At 28.1% G+C, this 23994-nt stretch overlaps 2 protein-coding genes across 2 annotated transcripts; one reads left to right on the forward strand and one right to left on the reverse strand.

Annotated features, from left to right (window-relative positions):
• Positions 1 to 4452: 4452 nt before the first annotated feature.
• Positions 4453 to 10106, forward strand: LOC107165608 (uncharacterized). The gene is made up of 4 exons (XM_015513934.2): positions 4453 to 4742; positions 5868 to 6173; positions 9155 to 9308; positions 9541 to 10106. Exons 1-3 carry the CDS (start codon positions 4664 to 4666, stop codon positions 9241 to 9243), a joined length of 474 nt encoding a protein of 157 aa, XP_015369420.1. The 5' UTR covers positions 4453 to 4663; the 3' UTR covers positions 9244 to 9308; positions 9541 to 10106.
• A 2234-nt stretch (positions 10107 to 12340) lies between these two features.
• On the reverse strand, positions 12341 to 23682 carry LOC149056707 (uncharacterized). The gene is made up of 8 exons (XM_089222456.1): positions 23568 to 23682; positions 22980 to 23012; positions 20498 to 20527; positions 19804 to 19845; positions 17402 to 17422; positions 16313 to 16348; positions 14481 to 14537; positions 12341 to 12661 (listed from the first exon to the last, which is right to left on the reverse strand). The coding sequence occupies exons 1-8, from the start codon at positions 23665 to 23667 to the stop codon at positions 12552 to 12554; spliced, it is 429 nt and encodes a 142-aa protein (XP_089078582.1). The 5' UTR covers positions 23668 to 23682; the 3' UTR covers positions 12341 to 12551.
• Between the last annotated feature and the right edge of the window lie 312 nt (positions 23683 to 23994).

Raw genomic sequence — 23994 nt, forward strand, 5'->3', positions numbered from 1 at the left:
ATCCATTAACTAAATAAATTAGTTTTAAATTAGTATGATAATAATATAATAAAATCAAACGTAAAGTAGGTTACACAGAATGCACATTTTTTTTATTCAATTGGTTTTGCGTGTTTTTTGCCAAAAAAAGCACACATCTTTAAGACATGTGTGCAAGTAAATTGCCTATTTTTAACTCCTTAAAAATTGGACGGTTACCATGTAAAATGGTAATATCTCAAATCGCATGCACCAACTTACTACCTATGTATAAAACTTAAATATAAACCGTTTTGCACAATTAAAAATTGAAACTGTAGTTGTAATTATTAATTAGTGTAATGATTATATTATTGTATGTGCCTAGTTGTTGGCTAATTTATAGTAAGTATAGGTACTTACTGTTTACATGTGTATTCGAAAGCCTTCAAATGACTCATTTTAACATTTTTTGACCGATACGATGTAGGCTTATAAGTTATAGTTATACTCGAAGTAGATGTACGGTTGTCAGTTTCGTAACTACCTACTACCTATACTAACTAATGGCCGCATACACTAGTTAATCATTATATCGTTGTTTGAGAGTTTAAGACTATCTATGTATATAGGTACTTTTAGGTACCTGCGTGTAATTAAAAATTTAATTATTATCTATATTATAGCAATTCTAATTTAACAAAAATAATTTGGTTAATATATTTATAATATAATATAATGTACATGATTATTGATTATTGATCTATCATATAGGTAGGTAATATTATGTTAGACCATGTCAGAGTACAACAACTTGATATTAAGACGTCTTATGCGTCATAGGTATGACCATTGACCATATTATATATATATATAACTATATGCTTATAAGTACGTCCTATAAAAAAGAATAAAAGTACATATAATAGGTACTTAAATTATTACTTACATTGTACTCGTGATTAATAAAAAAATCTATATCAGTCTATAATATCCAATCCACATCAGCATTATGTATATTATATTGCACATATTTTGTATGTTCTTTGTTGACTGTCTCGATATTAAGGAAATATGTAAATATATACCTAAACAAAAGTAAAATTGTTATAGATATTTCATTGTTCACATGACATTTAAAATGATATTTATTACGCTAGAATTATCACAACCTATTCTACAAAAAAATAAATGTAAATTACAGTCTACAATAATTTGTATTGTAACATTAATTTAGAAATACGCCTCAACTGCCAGGGTTATTGGCGTTTTAGATATACGCTCTACAATAATTATAATATGCTTTAAACACATTATTAATTTCAATAATTAGTATTTATAGTATTTATTTCATAGTATACTTACTTTGTTACTAATTTTTTAGTATTTTCGTGGTGCAAAATTTTCGAGAGTCAACTAGTCGAGAAAGTTTTGATTCTATGCTAGCCAGTGATCGGTCGTATTGGTTCGTGTTGACAAATATTGACAAAGGTGTTAAATAATATTTTTAAACAAAATAAAACCCAAATAATTTGCTTTATTTCTACAAATATATTTGGATATTAATCATTCATATTTATATAAATACTATATATTCATAGTACCTATTAGAAGGTTGTAAGGGGGTGTAGATCGACTCCTCCACATAAATACAACAATAGCTAAGATTATGTTATCATCTACAGATTTATAATAATTGTATATAGTTTAATAAATCGGCATATAATTCAAGTTTTATATTATAATTCAAAGATATAATATAACATTCCTGTATTCAAAGAAAGAACATTCACGGAAATAATATTCTGTAAAATAATATTTACATAAATTTAATCCACAAGAATTGAAATATTCGAGGTCAAAATAACTATGATTATATTATAACTATAAAAATAAATAAAATATCCAAAAATAATATATAATATTAGATATCATGCGTGCAATGATCTTATAAATATTAAATAAATTACCTATGAAGTAATACTCATAACAACCGATATAATATATAATCACATATTAGATACATATGAATCTAAAATATATCTATGTATATAGATAACAATATTACGCTAAATTATCAGTACATCCGTCATTTATATATTTTTTGTCGTATAAAACTTTCCAGTACATTTCGATAGCCAAACATTTCCCTTTGAGCCAAATTGCATATTTTAATTATACTTATACTATATAATATGTATTATAAAAATCCCAATCCTCCTATGGTGGGACGGACAATTATTTTGCTATGACTTTTTTTTGGTCAAAAATCGATTTCAAAATAGTAGTGTGATCAGTTCCTCCAATCAATTGATAATATAGTATATAAAAAATCTATAATGCTGCCATTGGCCTTATAGTCATTTAGGTATATAGGTTGTAGTACAAATTATATTATTTTTTTATATATTATATTGTGTTATATTATTATGTTTTTTATTGTAATTTTACTTATACCGTTGTTATCTTTTATTCATTATCATTGTTTTTATAAATTATTATGCAATGCACGTGCTTATGGACATGGTTGTTAAAAATTAATTAACCATCAATACAACCATGTTAATTAATTGTTATTAAGTATATTATTTAAATTTGACGTCACCAATGGCGCATGTATAACAACTTTTATTTAATAAACAATTGTTTTTCAAAGAGGGAAAATTAAGTTATCAGCGCATTATATTTTGTTGTTTCTGATTATGGCTTAATTTTTTTTTCCTCGGAACAATAGATTCATATTACCCCAGCCACCGGAATCTTCTGAGAATGGGTGGTCAAACATCGCCCTAGCTGCTTCATCAACTACACAACTTCCAAATTACTCCACACGAGCGTACAAGCGCCTGTCTATATTTTTGAGTGAATGTGAACAACGAAATGAGAGTAATGCGCACATACCGATCTCGTGGTTTGGGAACATATAGATGAGTCGCCAGATCGCCCGGGGCTCACGGGTCTTGAAATATTATGAAAAGTTGGCGAACGTATTGGTGGCCGTGAATCGGGTAGGCTAACGCGGTTCGTGACCTCGTGTCGGGTCGGTCGGGTAACCGGCCTCGATCAAACACCGTATACCTTACCTATATTAATATAATATACTGTGATGGTAATGAAAATAATATTGTACCTATATTATTATTATTATTATCCGTCCAAGGCCGTAGCAGTGGCGGAAAATATTACGATAATACTCAGATGTATTTGGCAGATCATTGCAATGTCGCGGGCTCATATACGAATCGTACGCAGCATCGATCGCCTTCGCGTCGTCTGCCAATATTTTCGTCGGCCGTTCGACTCGATCATGACTACGCCATGTGTCAACGAACCGCGTTTCACTGCCGCGTCATATCACACGTATTGGTATTACCGCTCACAATCTGCCGTAAAAACATTAAAATATCTAAAACTTCAACGTGTAAATACCACAAAATAATTATCCATTATTGTAACGAGTGATGGGAATATCTGAAACATAAATAGTACGAAAAACCAGAAATTCGATATAGGTAATTGTAGAGTGGGTTGTTTGGCCTACACTTGTATTCGAATACCAAAGCGCAGTGATATAGAATGCATGCTGTGTCGTATCTTCCTGAATTCTGAATATTATAATATACAGGTATTTACAACTATATTATAAGGGCATTTATATTTTGGCACTCGACCTTACCTAACCTATAATACAATGATGATTTTGATATACGTCATAACCTAAGTTACCAAACCTAATTATAATATTGTACTAAATAACTTAAACATAACTATAATAACTTTAGTCTAATGGTTTTTTGTTTTTTATTTTTTTTGCAAGTATGTCAATTGATCAAATGCACCGGTAGGTATATAGTATATTGTGTACTGGGTTTATCTCAGCATTTATGTATCACTAGGAATTAGTTATAAGATTTGAACTGCCTTTACTTATATGATAGATATAATAATAATGCTTATTAGCTATTAATACTTATTAATTATTATAGTAAATTATGTTTGACACATGTTAAAAAACAAAAAAATGTTTGAAGCAGTATTACTAAAAATATTTATGGACATTTCTTTGTAAGATCATTTTAAATTGTAACGTAGTGCCAGAATTTCATAAAAAATAATATAGGAATCTAATACGTAGATACCTATTCGAAATTCAAATCACTGATTGTATATGGACGAACAGCTTGATAAAAAAAAAAGAATGGTCAAATTCTTACGCGTTAAAAATAAAATGCATAATATATATGTGCAGTGTGCACGCATTCCATCAGTGTTTAACATATCGTAAATAGTTGTGGATATCATCTGAAAAATTGCAACGCGTTCAGATGCTCTACACAATTCATGCCCGTGGGAAAAACCAACTGTTGGAAGATTACTCCATAAAAATGTATTACTCTAGATACCTATATACATGCAGTATCCACAATATTTGTAACGTACTACGGCGGTCATTTTGAAGTCTTATGATAGCTAAATAGTACACATCGAAATCGCATTGGAACCAGTTTAGTGGGTACACGATGAGTGTGTAAGTACATTTGAGATCGCGTGTTAGTTTTCATGTAGACGTAGCAGTGGTCGAAGCGCGTGACGCTCGCAGGCTACGACTATACATATACTGGTATTATTACAATAATTTTTGAGGTTCATTGTCTTTGTTTTTTTATTATCATTCTTGTTTATTTATTTAAAAATAATTTAACCAATGGTTATGAAACTTATTGTGGTGAATTTTTTAATTTTGTTTACATTTAATTGTCATGGACAGACAAAATCAAGAGAAAGTAAGTAAAAATAATAATATTTATGTTTAGTGTCACAATATTGAAAATTTTAAAATAACAATTTAATAAACTAACATATCAAACATAGGTAATTATTGTACGAACGATTTTTTTATTAAATTTATTATTTGCTGCATTTTAATTAAAATTGACACGATGGTTATTTCAAAAGGTATTATGATTGTATGTCTTCAAGTTATATACTGCATAATATTATATAAAATGTACATTTTAAATAGTTAAAAACACCTAGTTCTTTATAGTTTGTATGTAGGTAGATATACAATGTGTATGTCTGGTGTCATAAAATAGTATACCTACGTTAAGTTATGAAAAAATCCTTTGAAGAGGTGGAATCTAACACTTTTTTATTTCTTTACTTAGAAGAAATTTATTCAATTTTTTTTTCAACAAAACTGAATCTATTGTACATTTGCTGATGTATCATACAATTTTTTTAATTTTTTATCGTAACTTTATTTTATTTTAAAGCTATTTTAGTGTGATAATAATTAACATACACAATTAAATTAGAAATGTATACATTATTATTATTATTATTTACAAAGCTATGTATTTTTTTAAATAATAAAAGTAATTGAGTAATAGAAAAATATAATAGTTAAGATCTACCTTTTTAAAGGGATTTTTTTCATAACTTAAGGATTCTACTATAATGTGTCACTGGCCGGTCAATTCAACGGAACACATTGAATATATTATTATCCGTTCTATAATACATAAATAATAAATATAATATTAACATAATTTGTGGTTTTGAAAGTGGTATTTGAAGTGTGTACTTATATACAAATGAATACAGATTGTTTATATACTATAATGGAGTATTAAATGGATGATACATAACTAACAACAATCAAGTGAAAAAAAAATTGACGAATAAAAAAAGATTATGCATTACCTGCAGTCATTTAAGTCTGACAAAATCTAATATTAGAAATGTACGAACATCTTTTTTGTATTTGATATTATACTATTATAGTTATATACCTATCAATAAAACTAAATTGCTTAATTTGAAAAAGATCATCATTGTTAGCTTAAAACACACCGTACATTGCAAATCTGCTTACTATATAAATTATTTAAATCTTTTGCACTCAGCTCATTTTCCGGGTTATCATTTTTGTGGACCGGGCACGGACTTTTTGGAACGCATTGCTCGTGGTCAGCTTGGGATTAATAAGCTAGACGAAGCATGCCGGTCACATGATTCTGTTTACACAGACAGCACGGATCTTAAACTGAGAATGGAAGCCGACATGAAATTGGAGATAGCAGCATGGGAGCGAGTGATAGCAAAGGATAGCAGTTACAAGGAGAAAATCGCTGCATGGATGGTGACGAATATCATGAAAGTGAAACGAAAGTGGAATACTCGACGTCTACAACGGGAATTTGGTAAAAAACGTAAGGAATTGTTGTTTTATAATTATACAATATGAATATGGCTAACTTAACCACTTGTAAGACGAAAACAAATCGTACTTAGGTAACGATAATTTTTTTTTTTATAAATTTATTAAGACTTCGACATCAAAGGTCTTCAGCCTGCATTAAATTAATATAAATAAGCGAACATTATAATTATTACAAGTATTTACATGTGTTTACAATTGATGACTTATGTTTATATTATGGAAGAATACATTGATTGCGTCCGTATTGTCTTCATTGAGTGCTTGATGGAGTGAGGTGTGGTTTTTGAGGATCTTGCGGGCTTCCGTGTATTTGGTGCAATTTATGATGATATGTTATAGTGTCTCATAGCAAGTATCGCATGCTGGTTCTTTTCTTATGAGATAAGCACGAGTTAAATGTGAGTGGCCTATTTTAGCTCGAGTAATATTTACTTCATCTCTTCGTTTGGTGTTGGGAGGATATTTTAATTTTTTAGTAGATAATTTTGCGTTTCTCAGTTTGTTAGAGAGGGGTAGGTTAGACCAGAAATTTTGCCATTCTTCCATTAATTTATGATGTATAATGTTGACATTTTCGGATGAGGTTAGTGCGTTTATCTTTGTGGAGGAAGGAGATATGGTGGCTTCATAGGCTATAGAGTCAGCTTTCTCATTTCCGGGTAACGATAATTCTACGACCATTGAACCTCACTAAACTTACGGGATAATAGTATATGAATTCAAAATATATCATAATCACAAAAGTCCCTATTATATTCACCTTTATGGGAATATTAAAAAGTTTCAACGTTCTAAAAAATATGCCTATACTACAATATTTTATATGTACGCACATATTTTATGATTTTATATTTTAAGTATTTATAGTTTGAAATTTTAAATGAGTTGGTTTATGTGTGTCGATTCGTAATGATGTTTTTGTGTTATGAAAATACCTATATGGAACTCAGTTTATATTGTATATGTTATATGGAACAAAATATATGCATCGTATATTTCATTAAAACTCACACTTTCTATTTAGAATTTTCTACACAGATATGCGTATTATGATAAAAAATATCAACACTTTCGAATGTACGATTCCACGCGAACCGTTATGAATTAAAATATTATTCAAATAATATATATTATTTCTAACGAGACATAGAATATAAAAAGGGACCGCTGTGGTATTAATACATATTATATTATACTTCGAGTGACTTTCTATATTATATTATTTGTAAATTTGAGCCACGTAGTCGTGTAAAATATTATACGATATTTTTCCACTTACTCACCAGATTTTTGCTTCGATTTTATTACAATGTATAATATGCTATAGTTTTTCGTACTTTCAATAGTTGATATTAAACAGAATTCTGTCCTCGTTATATAATATTGTTAACGATACCCTCAATTATCGTTTTTAAAACAAAACAGAAAAAAAAGATTTAAAAAAGACAATCACATTAAATTTGTATTTCTGAAGTCATTGTTGATATGAGTGCGTAATATAAATGTATATAAACTATAATCATAGTAAAAAAAAATATCCTTCGCAATGTCTTGAAACCTAATAAGGCTGTACACGATTGCGCATTTCTTCCTTTTTTAAACCGAATAATATTACAACACAATTGTACTCCACAATTTGTAACACGATTGTGATTGTGAATCGATCTCTTTTTACCCGATAAAATCACAACACGATTGTCGCACCATATAATATAATATGTATTTACTATTTAGTATGCTATACTATACATACATAAAATTAATATAATATGTTTTACATAATATATATGTATATTATATATATATATATATATATATATATATATGAAAAACACATTCTACGTAAATATTTTCCATAAATTCTCTAAAGAACTAATTATTTATTCTTAATTTTCTTTCCCGATTTCAGACTTAGGACTGACAACAAACAAGTTGGCTTGGTTAAATATTGTTAAATTTTTTCTTAGTATTTTTGTTCTAAATCATATTATATAAAAATATATAACTGGTAATATTATAGTCAATATTCAGTATATATATAAAATGTATTATACATAAACTGAACCTATATATTATTACCTATAATGTGTCATTGCAGGGTGTTAATAATTTAAATTTAAAAAAAGGAAAAATTGCGCTTAGTGCTGCATTGAATTAATACAATACCTGCAGTTATCTTTAATTATCGATTTTAAATAAATTTACGAAAAATTGACTAATATCCATTTTTTACGATGTAATACGATTTGCAAGTTGTAACAAAATTTCTTTAACCATGTACCTATATATTATACAAATACCTTAACGAGAATTGTTTAAAAAAAAAAAATTTCACGAGCTTAAATCATACTAAAACTAAATATTATATCATTAAGAGGGCGCAACACCCGTATTTGTTGTCTCTGCAGTCTTACAAATGCGTAGTATAGCAAGTTTACGCTTAGAAATTCACGTTTTACTCCGTTATCTTAACAATTAGAGTGAATAGACCTATTATAAAACTTAACGGTAAGAACATTATCTGTGTTTTGTTGGAAGTTTTTTTTACGATAATTCAATTTTTAAGTGAATTATGTGCGTATAATAAATTGTAAAATAAAAATACTCAATAACTCACTTTAAAACTGAATTATCGTAAAAAAACTTCCAACAAAACACAGATAATGTTCTTACCATTAAGTTTTATGATAGGTCTATTCACTCTAATTGTTAAAATAACGGAGTAAACGTGAACTGCTGAGCGTAAACTTGCTATACTACGCGTTTGTATAAGACTGAGACAACAAATACGGGTGTTGCGCCTCCTTAATAATATTTATAATATTCATTGGCTCAAAAACGTGTACCATATATAGATCATACAACACAATACATGACAAGACATTTAATATCAAAAACTGAACGAGAAATGAGAATGGTAAAACTTTTTGATAGTTATTTATTAAAATGTATATTTTTTCATGTATATAGCTAGTGAATTGTCTCCCGCGAATAAAAAACCTCGACGGCGACGTTCAATGGATGACCATCATACAACTTGGTTGCGGTACCGATTATAATATAAGAATTATACAGAGATTGAAATAAAATAATTTTGGCTTGGAACTATAATACCTACAAACAAGTAAGTACAAATTTTACAATTCTGATGCATCATTATCGTTCTACTATTTGTCATTTAAGGAAATTTATACATTTTAAGATCCTTCACGGCCTCACGAAAATAATTAGATTTATAAACACTGATTAAATACAAATATAAAACTAATTTAATGATTGTACGTTAAATATTATATTCCATACACACTAATAATGAAAACAATGTTACCTACATATACTATGATGTGTTCATATAGAGAATTGTTCCCAAGTGCAAATGGCCAATCTGTAATATCGTTGAACCTTGGAATTCAATAGGCAATGGAATGATGTTTAGCAACTACACGCTGTGATATTATGTTTAATTAAATACATTTTTTTTTTTAAATATACGTATTACTATTATTGTAAATTCTAAAGCGAAATGTTATAAGTATTAATGACATAACAATAAATCTAAAGCGTTTTTTTTTTTTTTTTTTGAGTGTTCAACAATGTGTTAATGTGTAATTGCATAGATATTATGTATATAATGTAGTTCGGTGTAATTTTTTTAACATAATAATATGTGCTTTGGAATTATAATTTATAATCTGAATAATTATATTATTATATTGTAGAAGTACCTAGTCAATAAAATATATAGTTTTTTTTTTTTTTATAGTCGTTTTTAAAATATGTTAATGGTATATATTATTATTATATATGTATATAATTAGCAATTACCTATTTATTATAATTATTAGTTATTTTCCTTCAAAATTATAATACAAACTATAAATTATAATATTATTTTAATTTCTTCTTTTTTTGGTCAAATTATATTAACTAAAGGACATTTTAAATTACTATAATAAATAATAGTTGTTATCTACAGAAGAATGGTTTTGTTCTTTTATTGTCTATACACTACGCCGTGTTAAACATCATTACATGATCAAAAGTAAGCTATTCAGGAAACCGGTTGAGATATTATATTATCATCATCTTGATTCGTTTACCTTGACTCTGGATTGTATATTAGCTATTAAACATTTTAAATCAAGTATAAATAATCGATGAGTACTAAAAATAAATAATTTCACAAAATTACAAGTTAAATAGCTTCTTATAGACATATAAGAAATTTTCGATTTTTATTATTTTTTTTAAAAACTTTATCGATAAAAAAAAATGCTTTCCTGGTCAAAAAACTTGAAAATTGAGTATAAAATTCCTCAAAAGTTGTAATTAGTGTTATAAAAAAATATTTATACGATGCTTTTCTATACAATATAATATGATTAAAAAATATTTTGGTTCTTTTTGTGCTATATTACAGACCTTTCAATTTTTTATTTTTTTAAAACTCTTTTCTATTAACATTGATTTATATATATATATATATATACATTTTAAAATCTTTTCTGAATTCAAAATAATTTGAAAATTGAAAAATGAATAATAAAGTAAAGATAATTTTAGATTCAGGACCAAATGATGAATAAACTGTTGACGAATGTTTTACAATGATGTGTGCCTACATATACATTTTTATGTAGAACCATTAAAAACTCTTGGATTTTCAAGGAATTTTAAGATTGGTTTCAAATAAAAAATTGAATGTTATTAATACTTTGATTAATTTTTCAGAAAAAAAATACATTTTTCTAAATGTTCCCACAAAAAAAAAAATTATTTTTATTTTTCTGTACTTCAAAATAATTGAGTTAGATGTGGTTTATAAAATTAAATATAACTATCAAGTATTTAAAATTATCGATGGAAGGAGTTCTGCAATCATTTTAGAAATTCGAGGGGATTGACGATGGGAAAAAAAGATTTATATTCTCAAAGTTAAAATAAAAAAGCGAGCATACGTGCAAGTTTGCCGTACATAAGGTATTTAGGTGTCTATAGGAAACATTGTTATGGATGTGTTAACTTTGATTCCAATGATATAAAATCATTGTGTACCTATATACAATAAATTACTCTGAATGAACTAGTGAAAATGGTAATAAGTAAGTAACTAATTAGTAATTATTAAGTATATTTAATGATATTATAAATATTAAAGTGATTAATTTTTATATTAGGCATTGACACTGCAGTAGGTCAAATTAGTTTTTATATCACATTAGATTTAAATGGAAATTTTTTTATGCATTTCTGACTGACCTATGGAGCATGATTTGTTAATTTCTACAATAAAGTTGTTAACTTTCGGTATTAGATTAGATCCTGATTATATAATTTAAAGTCTGTGGGTCAAGTTAATTTATCCAACGATGAAAAAATGTCCAATTTGGTGTTGTCCGAGCAAAGATTTATTTTGTTTTTTTATGAATATAGTTGTTAAAAATGTAAATATTTACCTGTAACTTTACGCAGTAAGACAGTCTGACTACATTGGATTGCAGACAATATACGATCAGTATTTAAGGTAGGCAATCCACCACAAGTCGACATAACGATGAGCTACATAAGTGCATTTAGCCACCTAGGTAGTCAATTCATGGTAACTGTGTTAATTAAACACTCGTATAATTATAAATAGCTTGCAATTGGTAATATATTAGGAAGACTGGCAACGATAAAACATCACTTTTTTTTTATCGAGAGCCAGAGAAAGAACCGCGTTAGCATTACTTCTCCTCTGACAATGATAAAACATCACTCGATAAATAATCACCGAGTTAACTAGGTACTTTTATTCAAATTTCAAATATCTCGATAATTTTCTCGCTTTCCAAATAATGCGTATGTCACTGAACAACTGAACGAAGTAAAAAAAATTGTATCACTAACTATGGGAATTAATTGGTTAGTTAATTTTATATTATATAATCAATTAGAAACAAAATCATAAAATTACATGGGGTCTAAACTCTAAAATCTAAACAGACTGAAAAAAAATTTTTTTCTCCATGTCAATAATTTTATGCAAATTGTATTCTAATATAGAATATATTATTATATTAACAAAAAAATCAATCATTTAAAATACAAAAAAGAATATTCAATTTGTGTTTTTTCGCATCAGTCATTTAGTATTGAAATGTAGAGTATACCAAATATTTAATTCATGTTTATTTATTATTTGTAATGAGTAATGTTATATTAGCAATATATTTTAAACACGTGCATAAAACCTATATTTTAAATGAAATAAATAATTTAAAAGTGACGAATGGTACTTGTAACCAACAAGTATAACTAAAATTAGTGGTTCCCCAGATTTTTATATTATTTATTTTTAAACTACAAATTTCCACATACAAAATAATTATTGAAGCAATTTAATAACTTCGCTTTGAGGTTTTTCTTTTTTCTTTTTATCGATATTTTGATTAACACTCCAGTAGCACAATTCTCGAATTCTTAAATGAGTCATATCTATAAAAAATAGAAACCAATATTACAAAATGTGATTTTTTTATTATTTATAGAAGTTGAATAGTAAATACATTTTTAATGTATAAATATTAAATATTTAGATATTTTAGATTTTATATAGGTACACTATACACATCTATTAAATAAAATCTCATGATAGGTAGGGGAGCATGGGGCATAGTGTTACACAGGACAAAGTGTTACGATACCAATATTATTCGTATTACGCAGTTGGTAACACAAAAATAATTGCGTGAAATTATTGACTTTGTCCATGTGCATACAGCTATTGATAAGAAGGTTTAACAATAATTGTATATTAATAAATAATTTGAAAAATGTGAAATTAATTGAAAAAAAATTATGTTTTGTATCAGTCTAGTTTTTCTTTAAGTTAAGTATTTTTTATTTTATTACACTATCTGTCTTTTATAGAATGATATTTCGATGGAATTATTTTTTTATAAAAATAATTAATATGTAATAACCAAAATCGTTAAAAAATATCGGTTGGAGAGAATTATTATAGGGTTAACTGTTATAATGTTGCATATTAATATATTAACAGTAAAACTCGATTATATTTTATAACAAATCTTTTAGTGTTTATACACATTTAATTTACTTGTGTTTTTTAGGCAAAATTATTATACAATGCCCGGGAACTGTGCACAATGCCAAACATTTTGGGCAATGTAGGAGTCATCATTTTAATACTCGAATTGTCATCCATTGACCGGGCATTATTATAATAGATTGCCCGGACAAAATGTACCCAGCCCAGATTCAAGTGGGCAAAGTAAATAAAATACAGCACGCTGTACAAATTTATATCAAATTGCACTTACATTATACGCATCAATATCACTACAAAACTATACTTATAGTTATTTTATTCATACGCGACAACGTGACAACTGCCGACAATACGAACCGATCCGTAATCTTAACGATAAAGTGATCACATCGCTTATTACATGAACATTTTAGCTATTTGGATAATATTTCAAAATGGAATCGAAAAATGCCTACTCCATATTTTCTTATGATTATAATTACGACGGCGACGTCACGTAGGTATAGTCTGTTATTAATTAAGAGGACGCCAATAGGCCATCATATCCGCATGTGTTGTCCCGTCTTACAAGTGTGCAACATATTATCAAATTTATACTTAGCACTTAGCTGCTTAGCAGATCACGTTTAGCTCCATTAGTTTAAAAATTAAAGTGAATTTGAGCTCTTATAAAATTTAAAGGTATTATCTTTGTTCATATTTTATACCTTTACTTTAAAATCAGAAAAAAGACTTAGAAAAAGCTCAAGGCTGTGGAGATGTCATCGAAAACATAAACGAGAAAGACAAAAAAAGTGATGTAAGTGATAAAGTCAGTGAAAAACATTTTTTTTAAGTACAATGTAATATGTTTTATTTAATTTTTAATATATTTAATCGGCAGCTTCCAAATCTAATTGGGCACTGACACACTGTATAAAATACCCGGATAATGTTAACTTATTTCAACTTTGCCCTTGAAAATCCATTGTACACAATGCCCGACTTCATACTTTGCCCGTAACACACACACACACATATATATATACTTGTAATATGATCTCTATAACCTCAAAGTATTTGTATGTATGTCCCCGTTCGTAAATTACAAAATGTCAATCTGTTTTAATATTTATAAATCTATGTTTGAAATCGGTCTAGTTAGATAATTATTTATGCCAAGTATCCGAGCATAAAACATCGTTTTTTATGATTAAACTGAATGAAAAAAAATGTTATTGTTAATTACACTAGAATACGTACCATAACCAAATTCCTTGTAAAGTGTCATATGATAGTCGAAGTATTTTTTTGTTTCAACTAAAATAAAAAAAATGTACAGCATAATGTATTTCATTTTATTTGTAAAAAAAACTACTTGAACGTAAATTCATTAACACATTATTTGTTTTTGAATACTAAATTTTTGTCCTGTGAAGACTAAGTTTCCAGTCCCCTACATTGGAATTTAAAACTTTATTTTGTTAATATTTAGCATGGTAACCTTTGTGATTTTCACTTTATATTTAGGCGTGGTATCAAAAACTAGGTATGGGCGGGCTGTAGACTCTAGTCTAACAAAAATATTTAAAATTTAATTGGCATGTATTTAAACGGCCAATTCCGTGACTGTGTTATTATCTGTATTAGTTTACAATATCTACCTAATTCTCACGTTTCGAATGCTCACATCACACAACGATTTGTCAATCTAAACATTTTATTTTTGGGAGTTTATTTCCATATAAATGTGTGATTTTTTGTGTTAGAACTTAGAAATGATAAAATCATTAGAATTGCAATACAACGTTTATTATGAATTAACACGATGACCTACTCGTATAAAACAATACTAATTTTATTTTAATTTTATTTACTCTATAAGGTATCACGTATTTTATTTACTTATATTACTAATATTATTTTTTGAATTATTTTATTATGTATAAAACTATAAAATTTATATGGATGCTCTTTTAAATTGTAAGCAATGGCACTTTGCGAGTCAGCTCATAATTAAGCTCTTTGTTGTGCCTTCAAACTCCTACCGTAAGGCCTAACACAACAACATACCTAACCTGTTAATAAACTATACGCGGAATATACTTAACAGAAGATCGTAAAGCTTTTATTTTCATACAATACTAATAATAGATACGAATACGCGCTATACAGGATGATATAACTATACTATGATAACAGTACAACAAGAAATAATATAACAGAATGATAATAATAAATGTAACGACCGTGCTTATATCAGCAGTAACGATGAGCAGCCGAGCAGGTAGCGTGGTATGGAGACGTCGTGATAACGGGAAGCGTAATATCAAGTTATATAGGTCATATCTCATGTGATCTTGATGGGACAGATGACCGCGTGGTGTCGCTTACGGCGACAATCGTTGTCGGCAGTTTTTTTTTTTTTTAACAGCAAAAGTTACAGTTAACTTTAACACAACCACCAACGGAAACGAGCCAAGAAAATGGACAATAACACGCACAAATACTGAGGAGTGAGCTCGTCGATAGCACAGACGGTACATGCGCTACGTGTTTCGGGTCGCGTAATATAATGCGATGAACAAAAAGACGGCAGATGCGTGCAGCAATCGTGGAGGTCCAGAGCATACTGCATAATCGGTGGAAGTCGGCGTATGTCAAATCGATACAGGAAGCACTACGCAAAAGTCAGATAATGAAAATCTGCCATAACCCGCACGATTTGCCGTCAAGATCAAAATTCGCGGGCAAAGGCGGCTCTATATTATATTATATATATATATTTAGACGCTTGCTGGAAAGCCGGCCAAACGGCAGTGACATCGTTTTTGATAGCCTTCAACATTCTTATAAGTCAGAAACTTCACAACCTTAAACATAAATATGTACAAGGATTGGTATATGAAGTGACGCAGTTAATTGTTTTATCTACTTACAAAATACAAGTAGGTATCTATAATATAGATTTAAAATAACTCTAAAATAATTTTGTCTAGTATAGTTGATTATTGATATAGTTTGACTATTGATTGTCCCAACTCTAACATTTTTTATAAGGATGTTTACAAGTAGAAATTGATAAAATAATTTACCTGCATTCATTGGCAGTTCCAAAGACCCTATGATATCTATAATAAATACTTTATTAAATATGCTGCTAGAAATTTTTAAATTATAATATTTATAGTTACAGTTCAGAGTTCTGTACATTTTTTATCATACGATCATCAGATCGATAGAAAAAGATAGAAAAAATCTTATTCAAAATGTAGGAAATGTGGCATCTATCTATTTTTGCGTTTTATGATGTGATTGGTTTAAATATCAATTAATATAATGTAATCTAATCATCACTGATTTGAATATAATTCAAATTTAAACTGTAATAGAGACGTCATCTGGTTAATTTTTCGAACCATAGATTATTATGGGGTGGTTAAATTTTTGGTTTGACCAATTTTAGAACTGATGGAACGGTTAAAAGCCTAGAGCTTATAACCATCATAAATCCCTCTTTTAAAGTTAAATTTCGTAAAAGATACTTTTTGAAAGTATTCACGTACAGATACAAATACTTATATTGAAAAGTATTTAAAATATGTATTTAAATACTAAGTAAATTTTTAATGTTATATTTATCATTAAACTAATTTGTCATATTATCAACTTAATGCTAAGAACATTATTTGTGATTGTGCGTTAGATTTTTTGAAGATATTTCAGTTTGTCTATGATGTATAAGAATTTTTAAATTAAAATATTTTATATAACCGTTCAAATAAGAAAATGATAACATTATGAATCGTAATTGTAATAACTATATAAGTTTGACTTTTATAATTTTATTTGCTAAAGTGGACCTTTGACACCATCAGTGTGATTTATAAGCTCTTGACTGCAATTCTAGTTACCGATTCTAAAATTGGTTCGTAGCAATAATTTAAAATCAGCATATACAGCATATACAAAATTAAAATGGGGCAAGTTAAATTATGTTGTTGTTATAATTTGAATTAAGATGGTAAGAAAATCAGCAGTCATAATATTACAATTTGTTGTTCAATATTTGGACCATTCACATCATCAGCATGTGATGATAAAATAGGTACCTATATAGATACGCGTCAGACACTGAAATAGTCACTTTCTAAAATATAATTAGGTCTATAATTTGTTTTTACCATTGTTATCTGGAAGTAAAGCTAAAATAGAAATATGATATTACCTATTAATAATCATTAATATAATAGGTATATCTAGTTTTACTTAATGAAATTAAGTGGTTTTTAAAATGGCTCTTAAGACCGATAATTGAATATGGTTCAACTCTATAGGATCCTTATACATCCTCTAACTTTTTGAGACTTGAGACTTTGAGAGAGTACAGCGTTAATTCTTTAATATCGCCTCCTTTTGTTTTAAGATAGTACATCAACCACACGATATTCCCCCGTCTTGCACCACATAAAACTTAATGTTTCCGACAGAAAAATTAAATTTAGTAACTAACATAAACTAGATTCTGGGGGTGCAGTGGCTGGTCGGATTTAAGCGTCGGTTGCGACGCGTACCGTCGCCGGTTCATATCCCGGTCATGGGTGGCATCACTTTCCGGGCAGTTCACCTAACCTGGAGAGAGAGGGCAGAAACCTACGGGTGCCCATTAGAAATTCTGCCAAAAACCATAAATAATATATACTGGATAGGACCCATGTATTCAAGTGTGATCGAAGAGCATACTAGTTACTAAAATGGTTAATTAAAATTAAGGTGTGGTATCAACCATAGGTGATAATGAAAACGCAATTTTTGGCGCACATCGAAGGGAAAAATCTGGAAAGCGATATTATTTATTATTTGTATTTTATATTAAATTGCTTATAAAGTTATAACATGTTCAATAGTTTACATTTAATTGGTCAAAAAAATATTAAATAACTCAATGGTAAAAAACATTATTGGTGTTTACATAAAATTAATTTGGTGAACTTTGATCTAATTTTTGATTGTTCGTTCATTTTTTTTATTTCTTGAAACATTCTGATGTCCAAGTATTAATTGTATATCACTAAATTTATTAACTGGTCTCTATAAATATTTTAAATAAATAAATAATGAATTAAAATGAAATTAATAATTGTATTGATTCAAAAATCGGCACAAATCAGATTGATAAAAATGTTATTTATCATAAACCAGTATCTGTAACCGCCTATAACCAATATGCTAACCAGTAGACTCTTCGATCACAGAATACCGTGTATAATAGGTATAGGGATGTCCTATCCATGTATATATTATCTATGCCAAAAACACCACACACATGTAACAAAATCTACCTAACCTCAAACCCTACAGTAGTATCACCACACCCAACGGCCTATGTTGCCGCGGGTTAATTAAAAAAAAAAAATAGATTCCAAGTGACAAGTCTCTGAATCAAACAAGTAAGCTGTGCATGTGCTTAATAAACATAGGATATTTTTGTCTATTCGTAGAATCTATAAATATATATATTATCTATATATATTTACATATGTTTTAATCGACGATCAAATTAGTAATAAGAAAAGTCCGAATTCACTGAAGTTTGAAAATCCGGATGTTTGAAGTTCGAAATCCGAATTTCAGATTGGAAAACATTGAATTAGTATTCTTTCAAAAGTTATTTATAATAAATACAAAATAACTACACATTTTTTTAAATAAATTTATTTTTTGAACTTTCTTTTTATAGATTTTAGTACTCGAACACTAATCGTAACTTAAACTTGTAATATTAAATATATATAATAGTCGGATATCATAAAATATATTTTAGTCATTATTAGTCGTATCTCCAAAAATAATGGTACGTGAGACTTGAAGTGTTCATTAATTACCGAGATATCTTAATTAGAACACCGTCATCTAGTCCAAGAATTAAAAGTACTATCATAAAGGTTTAAAATGAAAATTTTATGGTTAGAAATTCTAATCATAAAACTTTCATAGATTTTTTAATTCTAAAATTTAAGGTTTGGGTTTATTCTAAATAATACAGAAATTTACAATGATAAACCCAAAACCTCGAATTTTAAAATCTGAAAATCCGAAATACGGATTTGGCAAATTTTCGGAGTATCAGGATTTCCTGACAGTCAATACTTAAATATGAAAAAGTTCACCTCGTGGATCTGTACATCAAGCCATCAAGGAACTAATTCAGAGACTCGTCACTTATACGTGCATCAAATTGAGATGGTAAATTAGGGTAACTTAATTAGTATTATTTAGTGAATATTAATCTTATAGAAACTCAATAATAATTTTTTTGTGGTAAGGTGCGGTCGTACGCTCAATCTGCGGAAACGCACTGAGCGTACGTGTACCGACCGCAGTTGTTAGCTCCTGGATGGGTGACCACCCGGGATTTTTAGCTACATATCCTTGCAACACATACACAAACACGTGTTACAACTCCACCCACTTAAAAACCTACAAACAAATATACAAAAATAACCCTACCTAACCATCCCACACTCAATAGCCCGCTATGTTGCCGCGGGTTCTCCTACAAAAAAAAAAATAATAATGTTCTTACCTAAATTGAATGATGTTACGATATTTTTGTTTTCATTGTTTCCTAATAAATACATAAAAATATATATTTTATTATTATATATAATAGGTACTCGTCTTATTCTACTATAATTTACATTTTAACTTTCTATTAATTTATTATTTATATACCATATCAGATATTTGGTTAAAATGTAAGCATAGTGTTATTTATTTTCAATATTGGATTGTTTCCACTATTCTTTTAAATTAGTTCCAACAGTATTTTGATGTGTATCGAGTTGTCGTGACGCAGGTAATCAACAACCAAACAGCTGTATATTATTGTTTATTGAAATATTTTCAAGGATATCGATTTTTAAATTAAATTTGGTTAAGAAAATCGTTACAATACTTTGATAAAATTTAAAGTCTACACAATAATATTAATGACTGCTGGGGATGTTGGGGGTAACAGAATATTAGCGCCCATATATGTAGGTTAGGTTAGGTGTATATGTACTAAATTGAAACAATAAATTTCCTTGTAATTTACAAATAAAATTATGATGAAACAATTTTGATTTTGTCTAAAAATGGTCACATAATAAACGACATTTCTAAACTTAAGGTATTAGTATGTTTTAGTTTAGATAATAATTAGTTACGTTTATCAGTCATTAAGATCTCTAATTTTTAAAATATATTTTTTCATCAAATAATTATTATATACTCACTTGTATATCCATATATATTATTTTTGTATTCTGTTAAAAAAATTATAATTTAAAACAATTAATATTAATACAAACAAAGTTATAATGAATGGAGATTTAAAAAATAAACATTAAACGTTGTACTTGTACCTAGTATATATTACAATAATAAAGTAAAACAGGAGCGGGGCTGTTCTAATTTAATTTCGATTAATGTCGTGTCTAACGTGCAGCATTTTTACGTTTCTTTTTATTATTTCTTTTTTGATATTTTTTATTATATTTAATTCATTCCTTTAAATCAAGCGTTATTGTTTTTCTTTACTCCTATTTTTTAAGAGGTAGTAAGAGTGTAAGACACTGTAGTACTTGCTTTCTCGTTCAGTACTCGTTATCGTGGTCACTCGAAAAAGAGTAAGACTTTTGTAGACAAGGATAAGTTAAGGATATCTCACCCTCGAACATCCAGTACTCGTTATCGTGGCCAGTTGTTCGGAGGTAAAGTAACCTTAGAGTCGTACATTATAAATCCTGTTTGGACCTAGTTTATTTAGGTAGAACACAATTGCGTACGTTTGTCCTTTTTGGTAACACGATTGTGTATGAAATTTTATGCAATGTTGTCAAATTTACTAATTTCATCGTATATAAAATAAATAATAATGTAATACAATATATAATACTAATAAATAATAAATAAAATTAAGTTTAATAAATAATAAAAAGCGGCTAAGTCGTAGATGTCGCTCTGCTGTACAGTAGGTTACGAGTGGGTTACTGTAATGGATGGAATTAAATTTGAATCCAATGATATTATATCATTGTATACGAAAAACGATTCTGAGCGGAGACAGTTTATCTGTCTAGGATATATTATAGATTATTAAAATTTTTCAAATCTTAGATTTAAAATGAACATTTTTTATGAATTTCTGGCTTACAATAATGTGCAAATTTTCGTGATTTTTACGTATGCTGTCTAAATTAAAAATTGAATGCTTGAACAAAAAATTGTGACTATGAATATCTTTTATTTTTCAACTGCTATTGTAAAAATATTTTAGGAGCTTTGTATTAAATTTACGCTGTAGCTCCATTCATAGTGTATAATCTAAGTTATGACCACGAACTAAGATAGTAGATACTATTAGACATGGTAATCGGTTGACAGAAGTACGGCCAGTTTTTGTTACGGACATTTTATGATGGAGGAAATGACAGATTGCGCTGATCCCTAGTAGTGAATACCATGAACTACTATTGTGTGTGTTGTGGTCCATAGCCTATAGGAAATAGGCATTAAATACCTACCTACTAACCTACTTATTATAATTTATATTATATTGTGCCAAATATATTTATATCATATATAGGCACATATTATGATTAATTTCATTAATATAACTGAAATACATAATGTGAATTATAATTGTCACTGTATTTATAATTTTTTGTATATAAATATTTTATAATAATATTAATTTAATTTGCAACAATAATCAATATAATATTTTGGTTAGTGGTTCGTGGTCCATGTTATTATTTATAAACTACTTAATATATTACACCATCGAAAAAAATTACTCATTACTACATTAATAGCGTATGTTTTTATGATATTCGCCACTAGGGTAGCACACTGCACAGTCTGCCATGAGCTGCATAAACGAAATTGAGTGTGGAAACCGGTCGATGTGACGACGACGCAAGAAACGGCTGCTCTGATTCTGAGTTTAATATTAATTTCTATTAAAAAGATTTTTCATTTATAAATTAATTTCTAATAGTACGATTTTGATGATTATTTTTACAAAAGCACATACTACACAATATTTCTGATGGGAAAAAATTATGGGAATGAATGTTTGAGTTAATTGATGCACTAGAAAATTTGTTATGTCGTATAACAAGTTTACCTGTATCATTGATTAAGTATTGATTAAGTATACTTAATCAATGCCTGTATCTTATATAGTTTAAATGGGCATCTCCTGCTTCGATATTCTATACATAAACCGTCGTGCAGCTATTTTTTTTTATTTACTTAAGCGTAATGTTTAGGGTATTTGTGATGTGTAATCAAATATGAACACTTGGGTTAACATTATAAATCACTTTACTAAAGAATATGTTATAAGTCGCCATGGGTCTCAACAACATAATGCGTACAAAATTGTGTGTCATACACAAAAACTAATAAAAGTTTAAGAGCGCGTATTGTGCAGTCGTACCAACACATACACTACACTTAGTTAGCGCCACGGTCGTGGCGCTGGATAATTATTTATTTTAAACATAACATGTTTACTATGTTTAAATATTTTTATATTTTCATGTTTGAGGTCATTTTATTTATGTAACTATCAATGTTATATTTTATATAATCATTGATTATTAATCAATAATTATTACATTAAAAAAATGGTTTTGTTTTTAAATTATTATTTAACACATTGTCATTATTCAATAACTGATGTCTGATTGGGTAAAAAAAAATCATTACCAAATTGAAATGCCGTTATTAAATTGATACAATCTAAAATTATAAACAAAATTTAAAACAAATAAATATTTGGTTGTTTAGTAATGTATTTAATTTATCTTTTATTTACAATAACATTTAAATAAATAAATAATATAATTATTACATATGGGAGTTTTGTGATGATTTTAGTAGGGTTCATAAGTCAAATTCAGTACCTATGTGTGATTTGATAAGTAGCTAAAAATTGAAATCGAACAAAGCTTATCAATATTCAATATGTGAATATCAGAACTGTCAGAGTTACATAACAGATATATATATATCTATTTATTCTTTTAATATTGACCAATCTGACCAAACAATTTTCAATTAAAAACTGTAAAACCCCCTTATAGCATAATCGCTCTTAGGTTATGGGGAATTTCCGTTATAGGAATATAAAATATACGTGATATGGGTTCTACTGCGATGTTATTTTACGTTGTAAGGATATTTCCTTCTTATATTCTTATAATAATTTCGTTTTAAAGAGATTTTACTATTATATATTAATACTTGATTGAATTGTGTTTTATCATGAGTTGAGTAAAATAGTATATGACGTACGTTCAAGATCTGCGAATGTATAAATGTTAACCGTTAATAAATATTTAGAGTTATAAATTATAAACTGTGTATACAATATTAGTAGACAGTAGACTTGCATGTAGCATTATCTGTAAATGTATAAATATAATATTTATTAAAGTTATTATAATACTACGATTTGAAATAAAGTTAATTAGCTAATTCAATTCAATTCTAAATATTTTATGTTCTATTTTTTATAAAGAATACATTTCCAGTTATTTGTTCGAATTCAACGAAACAACAGTCGTTGTATTTTGAAAAAACATATTTCATCGAGATTATAAAACACATTGGTGACGAATACTGAGTTAGACACGACCACGATTTTAAGATACATTGGACGCTGGTAAGCCCGGATTAAGCGGGGGGCAGAGGGGGCCATGGCCCCCGTGCCTCGTAGTTG

The sequence above is a fragment of the Diuraphis noxia genome, unplaced genomic scaffold (assembly GCF_037042655.1).
Source record: "Diuraphis noxia isolate RWA-SAM2 unplaced genomic scaffold, SU_Dnox_SAM2 contig0003, whole genome shotgun sequence".
In the NCBI taxonomy this organism is placed as follows: Eukaryota; Metazoa; Arthropoda; class Insecta; order Hemiptera; family Aphididae; genus Diuraphis; species Diuraphis noxia.